A 23099-nucleotide genomic window follows, 5' to 3' on the forward strand; every position below is an offset into this window, starting at 1 on the left:
TCTCAAAGTTAAATAAAATTTCCCCCCCTAAAACTAGGGAGAGTCAATGTTTCATATGTCATCTCTGTTACAATTGTCGGGAAATTCGATTCTGATCCGAGACACGTAGAAAAGATTACATGGGAGGATTCGGAGAAAGTAAATTGGGAATTTTTCCACAGTTTGGGGAGCTTATTTCGGCTTAGAAACTTTTCCACCCTCCCTTAGAGACCTGTATTGAAAATATGGGCGCTTCCTTCTCTGCGTAGCTATTTAATGGAAGAAGAATGTAAGCTACAGCCGGACGCTTACAGCTAAATGTGTTTTGTTCTCTCGGCAAACGCTTGAATGCAACAGTGCCAACTGGCTTTTTCATTACTTTGCAGAGAGCATTTCGAAGTGCATTTTTTTTATTTACCAATGGACATACAATTTTTTTTAACAACTCTGCAACTGCGTTATTAATGTTTTTTATTTATTTCCTTTTTAATTTTTTCATTAGCTATATTTTGCTAATATTTATCCGTTTCAAAATTTAAATTTTTCGCATTACATATACCACTATTTCTTAAATTCTGCCTAGTAAAAGCTTCTTTACATCTCAGCAATAGATGTCTCTAGTGAAAGTCTAGTGATTCAAGAACAAGGTTTATAAATTGGTTCATATATACAGAACTTCCAAGAATTTGAGTAGTGTGGTTGTCAATAATGGGTAGAATTGGTGAATGTTACGCGTGTGTAAAGTAATCAGCCCCGTAAATGCCCAGACTTCCATATTCTTCTTCATCTTTGATGAGATGTCAAAAAAATAATGTTATATATTATTTTCAGTACAGTTTTCGTCCTTTTTGACGCTTCATTAAGGTCATTATCTTTTTTAACAAAACTAATATTTTTTAATGTTATTTTACAGAGTGGTTCACGGCAAGAAGGAGCAAGATGGAGGGGTCTATTGGTGTGTGGCGCAGAATTTGGCTGGGAAGGCAATCAGTAGAAATGCCACCCTTACAGTTGCAGGTTGGTTTTTAAATTTTTTTTATTGATACTAAATACGTATTTGAATACACAAAATAGTTGGTAAATTTACAAAATATTGAAAACATAACGTTTCACCTCTCTAATAAAGTAGATACTTCGCTCACTCCTTTCAAGAACGTCATAAATAAAAAATAACGTCATAAATCGTAAATTTTCAGTTGTGCATGGTTTTAACTTAACGTAAAAGAGGCGTATTTTTAACTTAATATATACCCGCTGCAGGGCAGAAAGTGTTGTTTTTGCATTTTGAAGAAAATGTATTGTTTAATTATTTTTTGCACATGGGCACATGGAACATGGCACATGAACGCAGAGAACCTGAACATATTATGAACAAGGCAATCGCTATGCATCTTCCTCGAAAAACATCTCCTCCGTCTTATTCCTCGGTACTGAGGGTTGTGACCCTTGTGGAAGCAATGACTCTTCTCCAGTTATCCCTTGACTGCGCTTGTAGCGCTCCAACCACCGAGTTGCCTTAATTTAATCGGTCCACTGTGTGGGTGAAGCCTTGGTACTACATACACGAATAGTAAAGTATAGGTAATTGCGATGGTATGGGCACATAGGACGTAGAGAACTTGAACATATTGCAAAACGCCTGGTCTAATCGCCATGGATCTTTCTCTAAAGACATCTAGAGGAAGACCTAAGAATTCATGGATGCTGCAGAAGATAACATGATTCGAAGTCTTGGCCTAGGTGACGTTGTCTATAATGGTAGGCCCTACAACTCGAAGACAAGGAGAACTGACTTCAAAGACAATAAGTTGGAATAAAGTCAGGAAAAATAAGAAAGAATGTTATCATGAAATTTCTAAATGATTATGTTTGATCAAAGGTGCTGCTTCAAAAGGGTGTTTTCTTTAAGTATGGTACTGCATTGTGTTGTTGTCTTTCGGTGTCGTCGTTAGGACTTTGTGCTAGGTTGTGAGTTAGGGTTGTTTTTTCTCTCCATCGTTCGTTAGGATTGTGATAGGTTTGTGTCATGAAAAAAATCATAACTTGTGAAAGGGATCCGTAACGGAATGTCTACGAATAATGGTTGAGTGGGAAATGCGATATCTTAATTTTCTGCAAATGCCTTGGCACTGTTCCGCGTCTGTCTGCTATGCAAGTCAGGGTGTTAGAGGCGTCTCTTCATGTTGAATGTAAATTTATACTGGTAAATATTACACGGTTGTTGCATGTCATATTTTGACCCCCATGAGACTAAACCGGGAGCCAAACACCTAAATTAATTTTACCATAGATTTTGGACAGCGTGTTTTACATATGGAGTTCCAACCTGTTTTTTCGATGCATCTTCGGTGCATCTTAGATTATGTTTGCATAACGAACAATTTGTTGTACCCACCACAACTGTGCGCATAGACGTGTATGCACCCAACGCTTTACCATGTATTGTCAATATTTACCCACTAACCAGTGCTGGATTCAACAATGTGTATATATAATAAAATACCTAGGTACCTACTTATACATTTTATTAAGTACTTACAAATAGTACCTACATAAAACAGTTCTACCACCAGATGTCGCATGCGTCGCACTGAATAAAACAAAAGACATCATATAGAAAAAATATAATATTCTGAACTGTCAGAATCAGAAGAATAAACTTTAGTTATAAACTTTAATAACAAAGCAACACATTGTTTATTTTATTATTAAACACCAACTTAACATAATATTTACACCCAATTTACAAAAAAAAAATATTGCCACGTTATATATATATATATATATATATATATATATATATATATATATATATATATATATATATATATATATATATATATATATATATATATATATATATATATATATATATATATATATATATATATATATATATATATATATATATATATATATATATATATATATATATATATATATATATATATATATATATATATATATATATATATATATATATATATATATATATATATATATATATATATATATATATATATATATATATATATATATATATATATATATATATATATATATATATATATATATATATATATATATATATATATATATATATATATATATATATATATATATATATATATATATATATATATATAATTAAAAGTCCCCATTAGCTACTGTTGTCTCCCATAAACTATTACTGCACATGTTAAAACTGTCACATAGAATTGCATAGCTACATAAGGACCGTCAGTCCATTAGATCTTCACGTTCGTTTGAAAATGCCATAACTAGGCGAACAAATTGTCACAATACTAATTTTTTATGTGTTTTTTGTTAATGAAATACAACTTAGTAGACTCAAAAAATCTGCGTTTGGTTTAAAAATTAACACATAAATTAAAATAGAGTTCTACAAATTAAACGCCTTTTAGTACTTTATCCTGCCTAAACAGACCTTAAGATTAATTACTGTTCTTTAGTATACTCCATATTAAGATATGGAATTAAGTCTTGGGGACATTTGACGAAAACAAATTAAAAAATGGTTCAAAATCTGCAATATTTCATAATCGAAAAAATTGTGCCCAGTCATATATATATAATCAAAGGGACAATCCAATCTTGATATATAAACATTTAAAATTACTGCCGGTACGTGGAATATTGTGGATGAGTATCATCGTTGAACAACAAACTAGACAAAAATATCCACATCTTCTAGTACACAACCATGATACACGATTTACACACAACGAAGGTTTGATAGTCCCAAGAATCAACAGTAAATATGGCGTTTCTCATGTGTGTGATTATAATCCAGGATTCGGATCTCACATACTAATATAAGAGTTTCTGCTTAATAAAAAGCTTCTTTACATCTCACCAATAGATGTCTCTAGTGAAGTTCTAGTGATTCATGAACAAGGTTTCTAAATTGGTTCATATATATAAAACTTCCAAGAATTTGAGTAGTGTGGTTGTCAATAATGGGTAGAATTGGTGAATGTTACACGTGTGTAAAGTGATCACTTAAACCAGCCTATGACGGTCGTAAGCCCCGTAAATGCCCAGACTTCCATATTCTTCTTCATCTTTGATGAGATGTCAAAAAATAATATGAAAATAACTCCTATAATTGGAGATAATCCAGATTTTGTGAACAAGTATTTGGACACACTCAAAATGTTGTAAGTAAATATCAAACACTGCAATATATCGTTCCGAACATTTTTATTTTATTGCTGACGGATGTTAATAATAATAATAAAACCCTTATCCCCCAATGGTGCATAGGGCACTATGTCATATAAACTCAGTGTTATCTTGATCGTTAACACATAAAGGAAAGGTGATCAGCCCTCCGCTTCTGGTACCAGTCCAGGGTAATATTGAATAAATATTACAGTGAAAAAATCACTTATATTTATTTTACCCCCCCTTGGAATCGAACCCGGGACCTCCAGAACGGTAGCCTAGCGTGCTGACCATTACACTACGGAGGCGAACAATTGTTGCCGACGGATGTTAGAGGTCAAAATAAAATATGGAACAAAGGTAAAATAACGGAATGGGTAAATGATCAAGAGTTAATTTTATGAAAATTGTAAAAATGATTAAAGAAAACACTTGGTTTTTACCACTTGAGTTTTATTATAGACTACATGTTTCAGAAGTTAAACTTCCATCATTCAGGTCTGTATTATACAGTTATTATACAGACCTGAATGATGGAAGTTTAACTTCTGAAACATGTAGTCTATAATAAAACTCAAGTGGTAAAAAACAAGTGTTTTCTTTAATCATTGTAACATGTCTTACCACAAAGTTAATGCCGAAACAATTAATAAAATTGTAAAATGTATATATTCTTAATTTTTCTCTCTTTTTTGTGTGTTTATTAGGTTAAAATGGTAAAAAACAATAAAAAACGTATTCAAAAAGAACTCCACCGACAAGACACACAAGGTGGCTTGGTGGGTCTCTGCAAAAAAATATGTGTAAAAACTATATAATTTTACACATATTTTTATATTTAAACAACATTATTTTTACATATAATGTAACATATATGTAAAAATTATGGTTTAAATAAATGTATACAAAAAAAAATAAAAAAATTGAGAAACGTTGACAAAACGTTGTAATATTCAATGAATTTTTAGTTCGATCCTGTGCTACATGTAAACACACAAACTTAAACAATTTTCAGACCTTTTGAGACATATTTACACTCTCATATTGGAATAAAAACACACTGTAGTTCTCCATCCTGCGGTGACGCTGTTTGTACAGGGTTTTGTCTCTCGAATCAGGCAGCATTTGAAGACATGTGTTGTTTTGTTATTTCTGTGTGTTGTTCCAAAGTGATAATACACGAACAAGGGGGCTTTTATAGTTTTATAAAATACTGGTATTGTGTTTCAAATCAAACCACATGGTATTATGATTAATTTTACTGGTTTTATTTCTCTCAGAAGAATGTGCGACAAAACGATGTATGATAGATGTGCGAATAGTGAAATAAGGAAGGAATACAAAGCTGAGATAAGCATTATCGATAAAATTAAGAAAGGTGTATTGAGATGGTTTGGACATGTAGAATGAATGAGTGAGGAAAGAACGGTAAAACAAATTTATGAGGCAAATGTTAGTGGGAAAAGAAGCAGAGGAAAACCGAGAAAAACATGGCACGATCAGGTATGCCAAATACTTGAAAGTTGTCAGGTTAGGAGTCGTAACAATCGGCGGGTATGTATGAGGAGATGCATGAACGTGGAAGAGGCGAAGAATGTTTGCAAGGACAGAGTGGTGTGGCGCTCTATTCTCTCTGCCTACCCCTGCGGGGAAGCGGCGTAACGATAAGTTATTTAGTTAGTTTATTTCATATTATTTTTTGCTATCTCATCAAAGATGAAGAAGAATATGGAAGTCTAGGCATTTACGGGGCTGACGACCGTCATAAGCTGGGTTAAGTGATCACTTTACACACGTGTAAAATTCACCAATTCTACCCATTTTTAACAACCACCCTACTCAAATGCTTGGAAGTTCTATATATATCAACTTATTTTGAAACATTGTTCTTGAATCACTAGAACTTCACTAGAGACATCTATTGGTGAGATGAAAGAAGCTTTTTATTGAGCGGAAACTCTTTTATTAGTATGTTCGGTCCGGATCCTGGATTATAATCACACACATGAGAAACGCCAGAAAATATATTTTTCATTTTTATTATTTAAGCTTATAATTTGACCTGATAATTTATTCACAACATTTTGAGTGTGTCCAAATACTTGTTCACAAAATCTGGATTATCTCCAATTACAGGAGTTATTTTCATATCATTTTTTGACATCTCATCAAAGATGAAGAAGATGTCTCTAGTGAAGTTCTAGTGATTCAAGAACAACGTTTCTAAATTGGTTCATATATATAGAACTTCCAAGAATTTCAGTAGTGTGGTTGTCAATAATGGGTAGAATTGGTGAATATAACACGTGTGTAAAGTGATCATTTATACCAGCCTATACGGTCGTCAGCCCTGTAAATGCCCAGACTTCCATATTCTTCTTCATCTTTGATGAGATGTCAAAAAATAATATGAAAAATACTCCTATATTACTCCCAGATTTGGATTTGGATTTGATGAGATGTTAAAAAATAACTAGCAATTACTGATAACCTTCCACCGCCTTACCTAATATGTAATATTAAATTTTAAGAAATTTATGTTTATTACCTGCTGTGTTCATTTTGTACCTCGTTGTCCAATCTTCTAAGCAGATCAGATATTCGCAAGCGAAGGCAATTATGATATTCCTGTTATATTAAGGTTGAAATCGTTAATATAAGGGTTGTGCCTACATAAACGAGCAACCCCCTTAATCATCCCTTCCTCCCCTGCCTCCTGTATACTTTACAGTAATTTGTGTAGCACAATAGAGCTGTGTGCAGCCCTAGTTTCACTTTTAGCGCCGAAACGAATGCGGCCTACAATTCCCTGGGGTCAGACTTAATGGCGGTACAGTACCCTCATTGCTTTCACTGGCTGTGACTGCTATTTGGATGCATAATGGATATGTTGTTTCGTCTATCTGCCGACAGCTATTTTAGCTTTGGTCTATTTTTACACCTCACCCTCTTGACTCGTTCGATTTCTCCGACGCTCGTATAACTTTTGTCCTTTTCAAATATCCGACAGGCTGTTAGCTCTAGACTCGTTTCTTCGAAGCAGCGGGTAGCTTTAGACTGTTGTCTTCAAGGAATTTATCAAAGCGTGGCTGTGGCGGGTAGCTGAAGACATCTTTCTTCAAGGAATTTGTAAAAGTAAAACAGGGACTCAAGACTCCGTTCTTCAAGGAAATTCTTAAAATGTAGCTTGGCGGGTAGCTTTAGACACCTTTCTTCAAGAATTTTGTTGAATCGGGGTGGGGGCGAGTAGCTCGAGATACCTTATTTCAATGAATTTGTTAAGGTGTGAAAGGGGCCGGTAACTCAACCCATCTTTTTTCAAGTACTTTGTTGAAGCGTGGTGCGGGCCAAGACACCTTTCTCCAAAAACTTTGTTAAAGCGTTGCGAAGGCGGCTAGCTCAAGAATGTAATTTTTAATGATTTTTTTAAGGCGAGATGGGGGCGGGTAGCTCTAGACTGTTTTCTTCGAAAAACAAAAAAAAATTGGTAGAGAAAAAGGAAAATATTTTTAAATACTGTTTACAATGTCAACTACATTTGATACGGATAATTTTTGCAAAAATAATCTTCAGCTATTTCAGCATACAAATAAGAAAAAAACTCAATTAAAAAGTTAAGCTAGTACGAGTACAGATATGCAACTCCTAATCGTTTCCTCTCTCATATAACAGTAATATCCTTCGTCTTAAGCTCTGCTAACACTGCGCCTATAAGATGCAGTGCCCTACACACCATCTGATGCTGATAAGGGTCAGAAGATGGAAGAAAGTCCTGAATTTAATTAAAACAAAAATTCGACACGTGAGCTAAAAGTTGTAATGAAAATTCTAGTAAACTGCCTCGTTCCCAACCCTATTGAATAACAAAGGGATGTTTGTTCGAGGGTATCAATCTCCCCCACCCTACTTCTAGATTCACGTCATTTGAATTTAGAGCAACAATTAATTTGAAACACAATCGCAGTTACCAACTCGCAATTGGACGTTTTTATACGGCAAAAATAATTCATTGCATTTAATGATTCGGAAGTCAGTTTGTGGTAATGTCTTTTATTTTTTTATTTAAATTTTACTTGGGAAATATCACTATTTCTAAAAATCTATTTTGCCACTTATTTCAAGGCATTCTGCATTATTATCAAACAAAATAATTGATAATATTTTTTGACATCTTAACAAATATGATGTCTGGGCATTAACGGGGCGTACGAACGTCATAGCCTGCTTAAAGTGATCATTTTTTACACGTGCAACATACATAAATTCTACCCATGATTGATAACCACATTACTCAAATTCATCTCCTCATACATACCCGCTGATAATTACGACTCCTAACCTGACGAATTTCAAGTATTGGGCAAACCTGATCGTGCCATGTTTTTCTCGGTCTTCCTCTGCTTCTTTTTCCAATTACATTTACCTTATAAATTTGTTTTACCGTGCTTTCCTCACTAAATCGTTCTACATGTCCAAACCATCTCAACACACCTTTCTTAATTTTATAGAAAGTGCATGAAGTCTACTTTCATCCTGCTTTTGCCAACTCCATGTTTTGCTTTCACACATTAGAGTTGGAACCAGGACTCCGTTGTGGACTGCCAGTTTAGCTTCTGCAGATAGGTTTTTATTTGCTATAACTGATTTCAGAGCACCATTCACTCTCCTTTCTATGTCTTCGACAATATTTCCATCCCTATATATTTATTTATGTATATATATATATATAAGTCTATTTTTTTACTTGGCTTTTTGTTTGCATCGTTAAGATAAAAGCGAATGATAACATAACCCATGGAAAAGATACCTCAGTATTCCCTCGCCATTACATCATTGTGATGTCATTATTTTTAAGGGTGCATTTTCACGATTTTCGAAGTCCATCAATATCGGATTGTATAATTTTCCAATGTATCATTCGCCCCCAATTACCGCATACATGTCACGCCTAATAGGCATACAAAAACCGCGGTTACAGCCGCGACGCAAGTCCATTTGCGACTAATACGTCCCAAGGGTGTGGGTTCGACCCCCGGCTGAGGAATCCTCAAGGGAAGGTATACAAAGCCCAAACACCCCACTCGATACAATGTAAGAAATCAATATAATATGGAATGTCACATTTGGAGAGGGTCGGTACAGGTGTCCCGCAAGGCCTAGCTTTTTGCCTCATACTAGCTATACCCGGCCACGTGTTTCTATGGCTCTGTCTGGTTAAATGGAAAGTAAATCAAATAGAAAGAAGGCCAAACGATGTGTCATAGATGTTCGCATAGTGATATGAGGAAAAAAATAAATTATGAAGAATTTAACGTCCCAAGGACACAAATCTAAAATTAAGACTTATATAGCTTCACATACGGTGTTTGAAAATAATCCGGAATGCATGTAAACACTACATCGAACACGTGTTACAATAGATTTTAAGATAGTGGTATTTTATTTGTAAAACTTAAATTAAAATTGCAAAGATATCGAAAAATAAAGTCACTGCCGAATCTATTAATGAAAAAATGTAATTTCTTGAATATTTCCAGCAGATACTTTGTGGCACATTTTATTCACTTTATAAAATGAAACAACTTTATTATAAACACTTTTTTTATAAATACAATTTAACCTACCGATTACATTTAGGATTTTAACGGAGTGTGTGGAAGTTTTTTGGTGAGAGTATTATAATATTTTTAATGTTTTTGAATTGATATAAACCCTGATGATGAAAAGGTTCTTGTTGAAACCGGTAGGTTAAATTGTATTAATAAAAAGGGGTTATAATAAAGTTATTTCATTTTATGAAGTTTAAAGAATGTAAGCCTGAGGAACCATTATTGATAAGTTTTGTACTGACATTTCGTAGTGGAACAGCATTTTTCTGTTTAAAAAAAAACAAGAACTTAATACTTAATTATTTCCACTTTTACTTTATTTGATCTGTGACCGAGTTCCGTCGTTATCGACATCCAGTCTGATGATATTGGTAATTATGAAACCCGGCCTCTGTTCACATGAAAAAAAACAACGGAAAAAACTATGTTATTGTTGTTTTATTACTTATTGTACTTAATCGATAAAAAATAAAAAGGTGTGTTGAGAAGGTTTGGGAGTATGAAACGAATGAGTGAAGAAAGAACAGTTGAACCAATTTACGAGGCGAATGTAGTCAGTAGTAGAAGCAAAATAAAATCGAGGGAAACTTGGCATGAACGAGTGTTAGAAATACTTGGGTGTAGTCAGGATAGGACTCGGAGTTTTCAGCGGGTATGTTTAAGGAGATGCATGTATGTAGAAGGGGGGGAGATTACTTGATAATACCGATCAGTGTGGCTTTCTATTCTCCACGCTTACTCCAAAAGGAGACAGCATGAATTTAGAAATAAGTTACACGAACATGATATAAGTACCTCTTGAAACAGAAAAGTTTTGAAATTAAAGGAGAATTCTCTTAGGACCATAATATAAATGATTATTTATCAGAAGACGGATTCCTTTTTCTTTAAACGGTAAAGTGAGAGATGAAAAAATTAGATATGAAAAAGTAAAAAGTTTGTATTTTCCGGAGTGTCCTAAAGTGGAAAGACCTTCAGGATAAAAAAGGGTTTAAAAAAGTTTTCTTTTTTGAGACTTTTTCCGAGAATTTGTTGAGGGATAATATTTTAGACATTTCGTCGCAGAAAAAAAAACATTAATGTGAATATAATCGATCATATTCTTATTTTATGTATTATTATAATTTTTATGATTTGTAGATCTGATACATCGTGGTTATTTATTTTCTTCTTCTTGGCTTCATCGTTACTTACCATATTTGTAGACTGTTGGGGTCAGCTCTACTCGTCCTCAGGTTGTAGGTCCTTCTACCATAGGCAACGTCACCTAGGCCATGCCTTCGAATCATGTTATCTTTCTACAGCATCCATGAATTCTTTGGTCTTCCTCTAGATGTCTTTCGAGGAAGATCCACGGCGATTGCCTGGTTCACAATACGATCAGGTTCTCTGCGTCCTATGTGCCTATATAATTCCTCTACCTTACTTTTGATGCCTTGTATACCCAGGCTACCGCTAATGCGTGAACTCTTTATTTTGTTTCCAAGAAACATCTTAGAGACCATCTAATCTAATATATTATATTGAAAGCTGTCCCACCGCATGCCCAGATCTGATACAGAAACATCTAGGTTCTTGACAGATCAGCTCTTGCAAAGCAATATATTTAAATATTTTAAAACTAAGTTGCGTAATTTGTTGAAAATGTGAAACAATATAAAATTGTATCCCGATTTTACTGTGAATTTACATTGAAAGCTTTCAATATACCTGTCACTGCCAATCTAAATAAATACAAGTTTTTAAATCCGTCACCAAATTTTCTAGAAGTACCCCTGTGCAAGCAGTGAAAGGGATTATAGTACAGTATCTACTCAATGAATTAGGGCCACGCAGAATTTCGCGCAATTTCTCAATTCAAACAGGAATAACTCAGAGAAAACCTTGAATAAAACAACATTGAATTTTATTTACACATGAACACTTTATTACGCTTAAATTATGCATATATTTTCATATAAATATAGTTAGTATTTAGTATTTCCACCTTTGGCAGAAATAACTGCCTCAATTCTTTTTGGCATACTTAAAATGCACTGTTTTATCATGTTTTTTATTTCTTCGTCTTCTGACCAAATTTTTTTAATATTTTTTTTTTGACAGTCTACTGTCGGATTTGGAAATGAGTATACCTTATTTTTTAACATGCTCCATACGTTTTCTATAGGATTAAGGTCCGGAGAATTTCCAGGCCAGGGGAGCAAAGGCAGATTTTTGTTAGACAAAAATTTTATTATTGATTTAGCCCGGTGGCAAGGTGCCCCATCCTGCATGAAGGTGTATGGACCTTCTGTTGGGTCGAGTGTATGGTAGAAGGGCAATAAAATTCGTTCGAGGACCTGCTTATAGGAATTTTGGTTCATTATTCCTTCCACGAAAAACAACGGCCCAGGTAAATTGTTAATAATACATGACCATATCATTGTTGCAGGGGGGTGTTTGATAACTTTTACCACACAGGCCTCATCGTAACGTTCCATTGGTGTTCTCCTGACGAATCGACGGCTCTCTGTCACGGCTTCTAACCGGTACTCATCACTAAAGATGACCTGAAAAATAATGAAAATTTAAGTTTAATTCAAATATATAAGTTTATTTACTAAAATGATATGTTGAAAATTCAATTTAAATAAATACCTTTTTCCAATCATCTACCGAGTTATTTCGATGTAGCCTGGCCCATTTTAATCGATCCGCTTTCATTCGTGGTGTCAATTTTGGTACTTTTACAGGGCGCCTGCATTTCAGATTTACTTCGTAAAGACGTCGCCTCAGTGTTGATACCGATATATTTATACCCTCTTCTTCCAATTTTATTTTTAATGTTTTTGCTGATGCACTACGGTTTTCAAAGGCACTTTGAACGATTTTTCGATCAGTCCTCGGTGTTGTTTTTCTAATCCTACGACAGTTCTTTCGCCGATTGCTGGTGGCGGGTGACTGATTTTTTATTGATTTTGAAATTTAGTCCACTGTTTGACGAGAAACGTTTTCTTTTTTTGAAATTTCTCTAATAGATAGTATTCTTAATTTCAGTAGCACTATAACACTAGACTTTTTTTCCTCGGAAATATCTTTACTTTTTCCCATTTTGTCCTTTTCAAAAAAAACACTTGTGTTTACAAAAAAAAATTATACTTTATGAACTAAAATTAAAAATTAAGTTTTTTTCACAAGACACGATAACTATATAACTTCTCTGAACAAAACAACAACCAGAACTCAAGAAACTTCACTAATAAATAAGATAGGACTATTTTTTGAACTTTCAACTATCTGTCTACCTGTGCTAATTAGGGACCTTTCTCAGAAAAAGGGTTTGAAATTTTATAAAGGCTTAAATAATCCAGGTATATTTTACATATTATTGAAGGTAATATACATGATATTAGATGTCAATAGAAAACTTAAAGTATTTATGTAAAATAAATATAATAATCCAAAAGATTTCAGAGTATTCAAAAAAATAATGGGTGGCCCTAATTCATTGAGTAGATACTGTATATATTCAATTAGTTAGCTAGATCCGACTCCGACCCGACGCTGGCCGGTACACAGATGCCCACAACCCCGACCATCACAGCAGACAGACACACATCGAATCTGATCTATCTCCAGTTGACCACCCAAGCATTCGCATTTCAGCAGTTTCTAGTTGCCTAGAGAAGGTGTTATACATCGTCCAGCATTTGGAGCCATAGAGGAGTGCAGGTGTGACAAACCACGTATCAATCTTGTCCACTTTTACTGATCTGTCAAATTTCCAGATAAAATAAAATATTTTTTCTACTTATACCGACCACTTTGGTGATCACCTGTCGGTCGTATGATAAATACATTATAAGGGTAGTGCCGCACGTAGCTCGGTGACTCGATGAATTCAGTCGGCGCAAGCAGAACGGGTCCACCTACCAGCCTTCCGCATTCTAGTCACGTACCGCCCCAAGCCGCTCGCCCCGCGAGATTCTAAGGGTAGTGAAATTCTGCGAGTTATATTTTCCAAGGCGTAACTCGAGGTAAAATTATTTTTCTTTCACGAGACATGCTTTGCTGAAGATTGCCTACAGTCCTCTAAAAGGTTTTATCAAATATTGATATCTTTGCACGTATAAAATTATTCACGTTCTTCTTGTATATATATCGTAGTCATTCAAGAGAAAGTGACCAAGTGCACTTTTTACAAAAACGTGATCATTGACTATTCGATATCTTACCAGCTTAATATTGCCCTGAAAAAATCACAAAGGATTTAAAACTTTAAAAAAAACAGAGACAAGTATTGGTGAGATGAAAAGAAGTTTTTTCTTAAGCAGAAACTCTTTTATTAGTATGTGTGGTCCGAATCCTGGATCATAATCACACACATGAGAAACGCCAGAAAATGTCATTTTCATTTTTATTATTTAAGCTTATAATTTGACCGGATGATTTATTTACAACATTTTGATTGTGTCCAAATACTTGTTCAGAAAATCTGGATTATCTCCAATTTCAGGAGTTATTTTCATATTATTTTTCTTCTTCATCTTTGATGAGATATTAAAAAAATTATATGAAAATAACTCTTGTAATTTGAGATAATCCAGATTTTGTGAACAAGTATTTGGACACTCTCAAAATGTAGTGGAGTGATGTGACTAAATTTAAAAATTCCAAAAATCAGTCTCCCTGCTGCGTTTAATACTGATTGTAGTCGAGTTATTTTAATGTCTGGTAGACCCTTGAATATATCGTTACAATAATAGACTCTAGATGCTACTACTACTGCCACTACTACCATCACGCCGTTTCCCCGCAGGGGTAGGCAGAGAGGATGGATCGCCATACTTTTCTGTCTGACATACACTCCTCGCCTCCTTCACATCCATACACCTAGTCGTACATGCCCTCCGATGACGCACACCGCCTAATTTTAAGTTCTGATTGATCTGATCGTGCCAAGTCTTTTTCGGTCGTCCTAATTCTGTTTTCCCTCTCTCATTCGCCACATATATTTTCTAAGTCATTCTCTCGTTATCCATTCGCTCCACATGTCCATACCATCATAAAGAACTCTTCCTAATCTTTTCAATTATTACTATACATGCTACAAATTTTCAATTGACAATCAATTGACAGTTGACAATTGACAATTTTCAATTGACGGGCAAAATTAACTGGCAGATTCCTCTTAATTTTTGCCTTAGCTGATCAACTTCGCAGCCTCCAGATCTCAATCAGTGTACGTTACTTAAGCAAACGTTTGCCATAACTGATAAAGCGATATGTATGCTAATGCTAAGCAAATTCCAAATTGTACCATAATACGAGTTCGTGACGGCGGAGTCCCGCAAGGATATGACTCGGGCCCATATAAATTCCCGCCCGGTTTAACAAGTTTAAATTTATGACGGGGAATTTGGGGAAAGTTGGAAAACTTGATTAGAAATTCATAAACGCGTTGAATTCGCTAAGTGTAAGGCGACGGTTCATTTGCCGAACAAAGGGGGGAATTTCCCTGAAAATCTCCCTGAAAATTTCCCTGAAAATTTCACTGAAAATTATGAAAACTCTGCAAAATTATTGGCTTAATTTTTAATACGGACGCAGTGATCAATTTAAAGTACGTTTGCGTGTTTGAAGTTTTAAATCCGATATGAATATCTCCGAATTTTAATGACTGAATTATGTACCCCCTAACTCAGTGTTTTATTTATATTTCAATCAGTGGCACTCAAAGTGTGGCTCGCTAGGCCTCCGCCGCGACAAGCAGAATATATCAAAATACTTCGACCAAAAAACTCGCGCAGACACTCATTTTTCATAGCTTCAAAACTGTTCAACTAACTCCACGAAGACTATTTATTAGATGTTAATTACCTTTTTGTGTAGATTTTAAAATAATGCTTTGATTGTATATTGAAGAGACAGATCTAAGCTCCTTTTTCTTGAAGTACATGCTTGCTACCTTTTTACTTTTAACATTTTCATCCTTTTTACGTTTTTAAATTATATTTAAAAAAATAATACTTTTTGTTTTCTGATAGTCAAGTATTTTTTGTATTTTATATTAACACTATTATTCTAGTTCTACTTATAAAACCTATACCCTTATACACTTTACTATGACTAAATTATATTGTATACCCACACACAGGCCATGCCTTTGTGGGATCTTTTTTTGTATTTATATTTATATATTGGGTTGATGCAAAAGTAATGACCGTTTTTTATGATCCCAGGTAAAAAAATTTTTTTTCATAAATTATGAATAGTATCTTCTTTTTTATGATTCCATTGTATAAAGGATGCTTTCCCTCTACTTTCTATTTAGTTTTGGCCTGGCCAGAGTACAGTAATAACCCGTTGTATTTTTTCAAAATGTCGTTCGATAAAGTGCATTTACGTCATTGTTTACTTTATGAATTCCGTAAAGACAATACCGCGAGTGTGGCAACCAAAAACATTTGTGAAGTGTATGGAGCAGATGTCATCAAAGTTCGACAGGTACGAAGATGGTTTGCAAAATTCCGATCTGGAGATTTTTCACTCATTGATAAACCACGTACCGGGCGGCTATTGAAGTCTGATGACGACGAATTAAAAGTCATAATTGACACCAATCCACGTCTAACCATCAGGGAGATTGTGTCAATGATGGGAGTCAACCAAACAATCGCATTAAGACATTTGAAGCGTATGGAAATGGTTTCGCGGTACGACGTTTGGATACCTCATCAATTGTCGGCTGCCAATTTATTGGATCGTGTTTCAACGCGCGTTGCTTTGAGTGCGAGACAAAAACATGAACCTTTTTTGCATCGTTTGGTGACGGGAGATGAGAAATGGGTCGTGTACAACAACGTGACAAAAAAAAAGACATTGGACTATACCTGGACAAGCCCCATTAACAACTTCGAAGGCCGAAATCCATAAAAAAGTTATACTTTGTGTTTGGTGGAATAATAAGGGTATTGTGTATTTTGAACTCTTGGAACACGATAAGACAAGTACAGCAGAACGATATTGTCAGCAATTATCCAAATTGAACATGGTCCTTCAAAAGGATAGACCAGAATTGGTAAACAGAAAAGGGGCAGTGTTTCATCACGACAATGCGCGACCACATGTGGCTATGATGACCCAACACAAGCTAAATGAGTTAAATTGGGATGTTATCAAGCATCCATTGTATTTTCCAGATCTTGCTCCTTCTGATTTTTATTTATTCAGATCACTGCAAAAAAATTTAAATGATGAAAAAAATTATTCAATAGAGCAGGTAAAAACATCCCTTACTTCATTTTTCGCATTAAAATCCACGGAATTTTATACTACTGGTATTTATTAGTTGATACAAAGATGGGAGAAGGTTATAAGGACTGATGGAAATTATATAATTTATTAAATAAATAATACACAAGAAAAAAAAAAAAAAAAAAAATGTAAAAAACGGTCAAAACTTTTGCATCAACCCAATATATATTTTTTTTGTATTTGAATTTATGTCGTGTAATGCAAAAGAATTTAAAATAAAGACCACACTACGGCTGTCCAAACTCAAAACACAGTAAGGGACATTTTTAATGTAGTACGTTTTTTTTGCATTTTTGGACTTAGTAGATTCTACTTAGTCCAAAAATGCAAAAAAAACGTACTAAAAAAATGTCCCTTACTGTGTTTTAAATTTGGACAGCCGACTAGCTTGAATGCTAATCATTTTTGTCTCCAACTATCTTGCATCACGCCTGACATAATCCATTCAAACTAATTCATACCTGCCATTAAACAAAAACAATTTTAAAGGTGTCTCATCTTGATATGAAACATGTATATTTCTTCTGTATTTTTATGAAAGAATATGGAAGTCTGAGCATCCTACGTCTTACGACCTGGCATTTGGCTGGGTTAAGCGATCACTTTATACACTTGCGTAACGCTCACCATTCTGCCCATTATTGAACATCAATATTTCATTAATTATTGAAACCTGTATTATTGAATTTTTCTTATATCATTCCGCATACAGGTATGATGTTCGATACACAATGGAAACATAGATAATAATGGTGATGTATTTTGGAAAAGCATATTGTAAATTAATATTTTATGAGAATTTTATTTTTATGTTTGGTATTTCTAAATATTTAATCTGATCTCAAATTAATATACTTTTTGCCGAATTCACTTAGGCGAGAAATATTTATTTTTTCAAATTCGAACCCTTATCCGCACCTCAATGGTGCAAAGGGCACTGTATCATATGAACGGAGTAATATCTTGATCGTTAACTCATAAAGGAAAGGTGATCAGCCCTCCGCTTTAGGTACCAGTCCAGGGTAATATTGAATAAATATTATAGCGAAAAACTTACTTATATTTATTTGATCCACCTCCCCTGGAATCGAACTCGGGACATTCAGAACGGTAGCCAAGCAATCTGACCATTACACCACGGAGGCGGTGAAATATTTACAAAAAAATATATGGTGAAAAGCTTTATGTGTGTATGTGGCAAAAGAATGTTAATTTTTGTGTTTCTTGGAATGTTTTATGAATATTTTAATGTTTTACAATTTAATAAACCCTGATGATGTCAAGGTTCTTGTCGAAACCGGTAGGTTAAAGTGTACTAATAATAAAAAAGTGGTTAAAATAAAGTTTAATTTTAAATTTTTTATAGTGTTTAATTTTTGTGTCTTAGGGAAAGTTTATCTTACGCCACGCACACAGATAAGCATCGGTAATATCGCGCAGTCACTAACTACCCCATCTGCGGTCGTATTAGGGCGAACTTCTGTACCTAGCCAGATAAAATATTTATGTCCGTGTCCTTCTATTACAATAATTTGTTAGGGGTTCAAATCCTTACTCGGCTCACAAGATTAGGGCGGAACTCATATTACAAGGGGCCGTGTTCCGGGTGTCTTGCTCATTGCCTTAGTCGAGAAACTAATTTGGGAAAATTTGCGGAAATGTGTGTTATACATAATATATAATCTGACCGTGAAAACTTCCCTTCCTGTTTTATTGACTAGGTAAGTCCGATATCACCGGTTAATAGTATTTTTCTTCTTCTTCATCTTTCAATAGATCCTAGGGATCTGAGAAAATTATTTTAGACAGTGTGCTACTGGTTCCGAAACTGTTTTTGGTACAGCGCCCTTTTGTAGGTTAAGGAGATATTTCTTTCACACACTTAAAGAACCTTTGTACAATACATAAATTCACTCATGTAAGCCTGGGTGTAAAAACCATCAATAGTAAGGTAGAGGCAATGCAATTGAGATGGTATGTGCTCGTAGGACGCGGAGAATCTGATCATATTGTGAACCAGGCAATCGCCATGGATCTTCCTCGAAAGACATCGAGAGGAAGCTCAAATAATTCATGGATGCTGCAGAAAGATAACATGATTCGAAGGTATGGCCTTGGTGACGTTGTCCATGACAGAAAGACCTACAACCCGAGGACGAGGAGATCGGACCCCAACAGTCTACAATGATTAAACAAAATTTTTTTAGATTTTTTTTTAATTACTCGTATATCGTAATACTTTATGAAATCCCAACGATGATAAAGTATATGGAATCAAATTCTTGGAACATCTATATACTTGTATGCTTAAATTTCGAAACATAGTGCTTGAATCACAAGAATTTCACTAGAGACATCTATTGGTGAGATGTTATGTTTTACATTATTTTTTTGACTTTTCAACACACATGAAGAAGAATATGAAAGTCTGGACATTTTAGAGGCTTACGACCGTCATAGGCTGATTTAAGTGATCTCTTTACACCCATGTAACATTCACCAATTCTACCCATTATTGACAACCACACTACTCAAATTCTTGGAAGTTCTATACTTATATATGAATCAATTTTGAAACATTATTCTTGAATCACTAGTACTTCACTAGATACATCTATTGGTGAGATGAAAAGTTGCTTTCTTTTGAGCAGAAACTCTTTTATTATTATAAAATAATACAAATAAAAGAGATAATCCAGATTTTTGGACACTCTCAAAATGTTGTAAATAAATATATTTTGTCGAAAAATAATTAAAAATAATCGGGGGTTTGCATCTTGCATACATCCGAAAAAAAGAGTCTCTAATTTTTTTACTAATATGGAAGTCTGTGCTTTTACAGGGCTTTCGGATATCAAAAAATAGTATAAATATTCCTGTAATTGGAGATTATCCAGATTTGCGAACAAGTCGCTCACTCCTTTCAAAAACGTCATTAATCAAAAATCGTCAATTTTCAGTTGTGCATGTTTTAGGAATGCCCAGAAAGTGTACTATATCCCAGCAAAAGAGGTACATTTTTAACATAAAATTTACCCGCCACAGGGCAGAAAATGTTGTTTTTGAATTTTGAAGAAAAGCTATTGTTTAAGTATTTTTTTAAATATATGAAATATTTTTCAAATGTAGAAAAAACCTTCAGTGTTTACCTTTAAAGATCTGTTCAACGGTAAACAGTAAAAAGTTCAATAAGTGGCTTGATATTTATTTTTAATACGTTGTATTATATTTTTAAACTTAAAAAACGATCTCCTGAAAAATCAAGTTTTTTTGATTTATGACGTTCTTGAAAGGAGTGAGCGAAGTATTTGGACACACTCAAAATGTTGTAAACTATATTGATGCTTTTTCAGTCTTTAAAAATCATTTTGGATTCATAAAATTTTCGAGTAGGTTTGATTGAAACACAAATTTCAGGATACCTGAAATTTCAGCACCATTTATCGTGCGAGTAATGACTACATCGCAAATATTTTCACTTCGGGGATAAATGCATCAACAGAATCATGAAAATTAACGTCATAAACAGACGTACTGATTCAAGCCAGACGCTACCCTAGAAAGGAGGGTGCAAACACAATAATACACGCAGAAACCACCCCTAACTAGATGCGTGTGTTTGCAAACACAGAGATAAAAGTATCAAAGGGGGTTGGTTTTATCTATTAAGTTCGGGCGCACTCCACGGCACAGTCTAATAGCAGGCTTAATAGTCTTAGCGCGTGCTCTCAATTTGCAAGATTGTGCGATTCATTTTGATTTTGGGGTCTTTTGCCGGGCGATTTCAAGGCCAAGACACCCCAATATTTCAATCAATCGATGGTTGTTTGCTTGCGTTTCTTAAGCCTGTTTTTCGTTCGCCTTGTTTGTTTACGAAAAAATCTTAAAACAACAAAATATTAACAATAGATTTGGAATCACTTTGTGGAATGATATGTTGATTATTGTAAACATTATACACTTGTATTATACCACTTATTAAGTTATATTTAATTTTTACGTCAATCAAAACATAACATGTGTAGTTTTCTAAACAGTCGTGTAAAATTTAATAAAACTCAAAAGGTGATCAAATACAAGTGAATATTAAAAAAAATGTTTACTTTTTTCCACGTATAATTTATTGTTACTAGTGTTTCGATGTGGAATGCATCGAAACACTAGTCACAATAAATTTTAAGAACTAGTAGTTTTTACTAAGTAATACTTAAATTGAAAACGGTTCTTGTATAAAATAAGTCAAACGATGTATGGTAGATGTTCGAATGATGATACAAAGAAAAAATGCAAGGCTGGGATGAGTATTATCCATCGAATTAAGATTGGATTTTGGAAAATGCAAAAAATGATGCTGATTTATCCATCGAACCCTTATTTATTGTAAAAATCAACAAACATCGGCAAATATTGCTGAATGAAAAACTACCCTGTATTGCTGCAGGTCCCGCTTCGAAATTCACCCTTGCAAAGCCACCCTCAGATACGTCTAACAACCAGGATTTCAGCCCCTATATGAGAGATAACAAAATCAACTAATACTACGAAGGGTAGCGGGTAGTCAGTAGTGCATACAGACAGATATTGTGTGTGAGAGATGCGTATTTATAAAGTATGTAGCGTCAGAACGCTACGCGATGTGATCATGAATACTGGTGAGTAGATCATGTGGGGAGAGAAATAGCGATTAATAGGTATTATATTACAAAGTGGGGTGGAAGGTAAACGCAGCATAGGAAGAAGGCGTATATCCTGGCTCGGCAACTCCGCGTATATCCTGGCTCCGCTGCAGCACTGGGGCGCTGCTCAGAGCGGCTGCAGACTGACACGATGATTGCTAACCTTCAGCGTGGAGTACTCGGGCCGTTGTATGAGGGGAGAGAAATAGCGAGTTATATGTATTATATTATAAGGCGGCGTGGAAGGTAAACGGAGCATAGGAACAAGGCGTATATCCTGGCTCGGCAACTCCGCGTATATCCTGGCTCCGCTGCAGCACTGGGGCGCTGCTCAGAGCGGCTGCAGACTGACACGATGATTGCCAACCTTCAGCGTGGAGTACTCGGGCCGTTGTATGAGGGGAAAGAAATAGCGAGTAATAGGTATTATATTACAAGGCGGCGTGGAATGTAAACGCAGCATGGGAAGAAGGCGTATATCCTGGCTCGGCAACTCGAGAGTGGCTTCGCTGCAGCACTGGGACGCTGCTCAGAGCGGCTGCAGGCTGACAGTTGGCCTTCAGCGTGGAGTGATACAAGAAAGATTTTTTCTTACTGAATGTCGGTGAACAATGTTTGAGTGGGAAATGCGATAGCTGAACATTTTATGCAAATGCCTTGTCAATGTTCCGTGTCTGTCTGCTGTGCTGGTCGAGGTTGTGGAGGCATCTGCGTAGCGGCCAACATCGAGTTGGAATCGGATCTAACTTAACTAACTAACTACTCCTACGAGTGGTATGGGTGCGTTCGGACGTTGTGTGCTTTGGAAATACGCGGGTGAGACACCTATTCGCGGAGGCTGTGGATGTTTCTGTTGGTTTGAAAGGGGGTTTGCGAGGGGTGGTGATCTAGTATCGAATATTTTATTTATTTTAGGGGTATATAAGAATTTCGCAAGCTCATAAATATGTTATCTTAAGTAAGGAATATTCTTTATATACTTTATCTCCTTCCGACCAAACAACGAAAAATGAAAAAGAAATATACAAACACATACAATTTTTTATTGTTTTTTACCACTTTAACCTAATACACACACAAAATTGAGAGAAAAATTAAGAATATAAACATTTTACAATTTTCATAAAATTAACTCTTGATCATTTACCCATTCCTTTATTTTGCCTTTGTTCCATATTTTATTTTGACCTCTAACATCCGTCGGCAACAAATTAAAAATGTTCGGAACGATATATTGCAGTGTTGGACTCCCATATTTATTGTTAATTCTTGGGACTATCTAACCTTCGTTGTGGGTAAATCGTGTATCATGGTTGTGTATATATTCATATATATATATATATATATATAT

At 34.8% G+C, this 23099-nt stretch overlaps 1 protein-coding gene across 1 annotated transcript in view; it reads left to right on the plus strand.

The window, feature by feature from the left end:
- The window catches only part of LOC148310085 (protein sax-3-like), a 385600-nt gene that overhangs the window by 221598 nt on the left and 140903 nt on the right, over positions 1-23099 (plus strand). The window contains exon 3 of the mRNA XM_088259041.1: positions 893-996. Within this exon, the coding sequence (XP_088115167.1) occupies positions 893-996 (104 nt within the window). The remainder of the gene's footprint in view (positions 1-892; positions 997-23099) is intronic.

The sequence above is a fragment of the Brachycentrus maculatus genome, unplaced genomic scaffold (assembly GCF_059751285.1).
Source record: "Brachycentrus maculatus isolate JH-2025_06_01 unplaced genomic scaffold, ASM5975128v1 h1tg000108l, whole genome shotgun sequence".
NCBI lineage: Eukaryota > Metazoa > Arthropoda > Insecta > Trichoptera > Brachycentridae > Brachycentrus > Brachycentrus maculatus.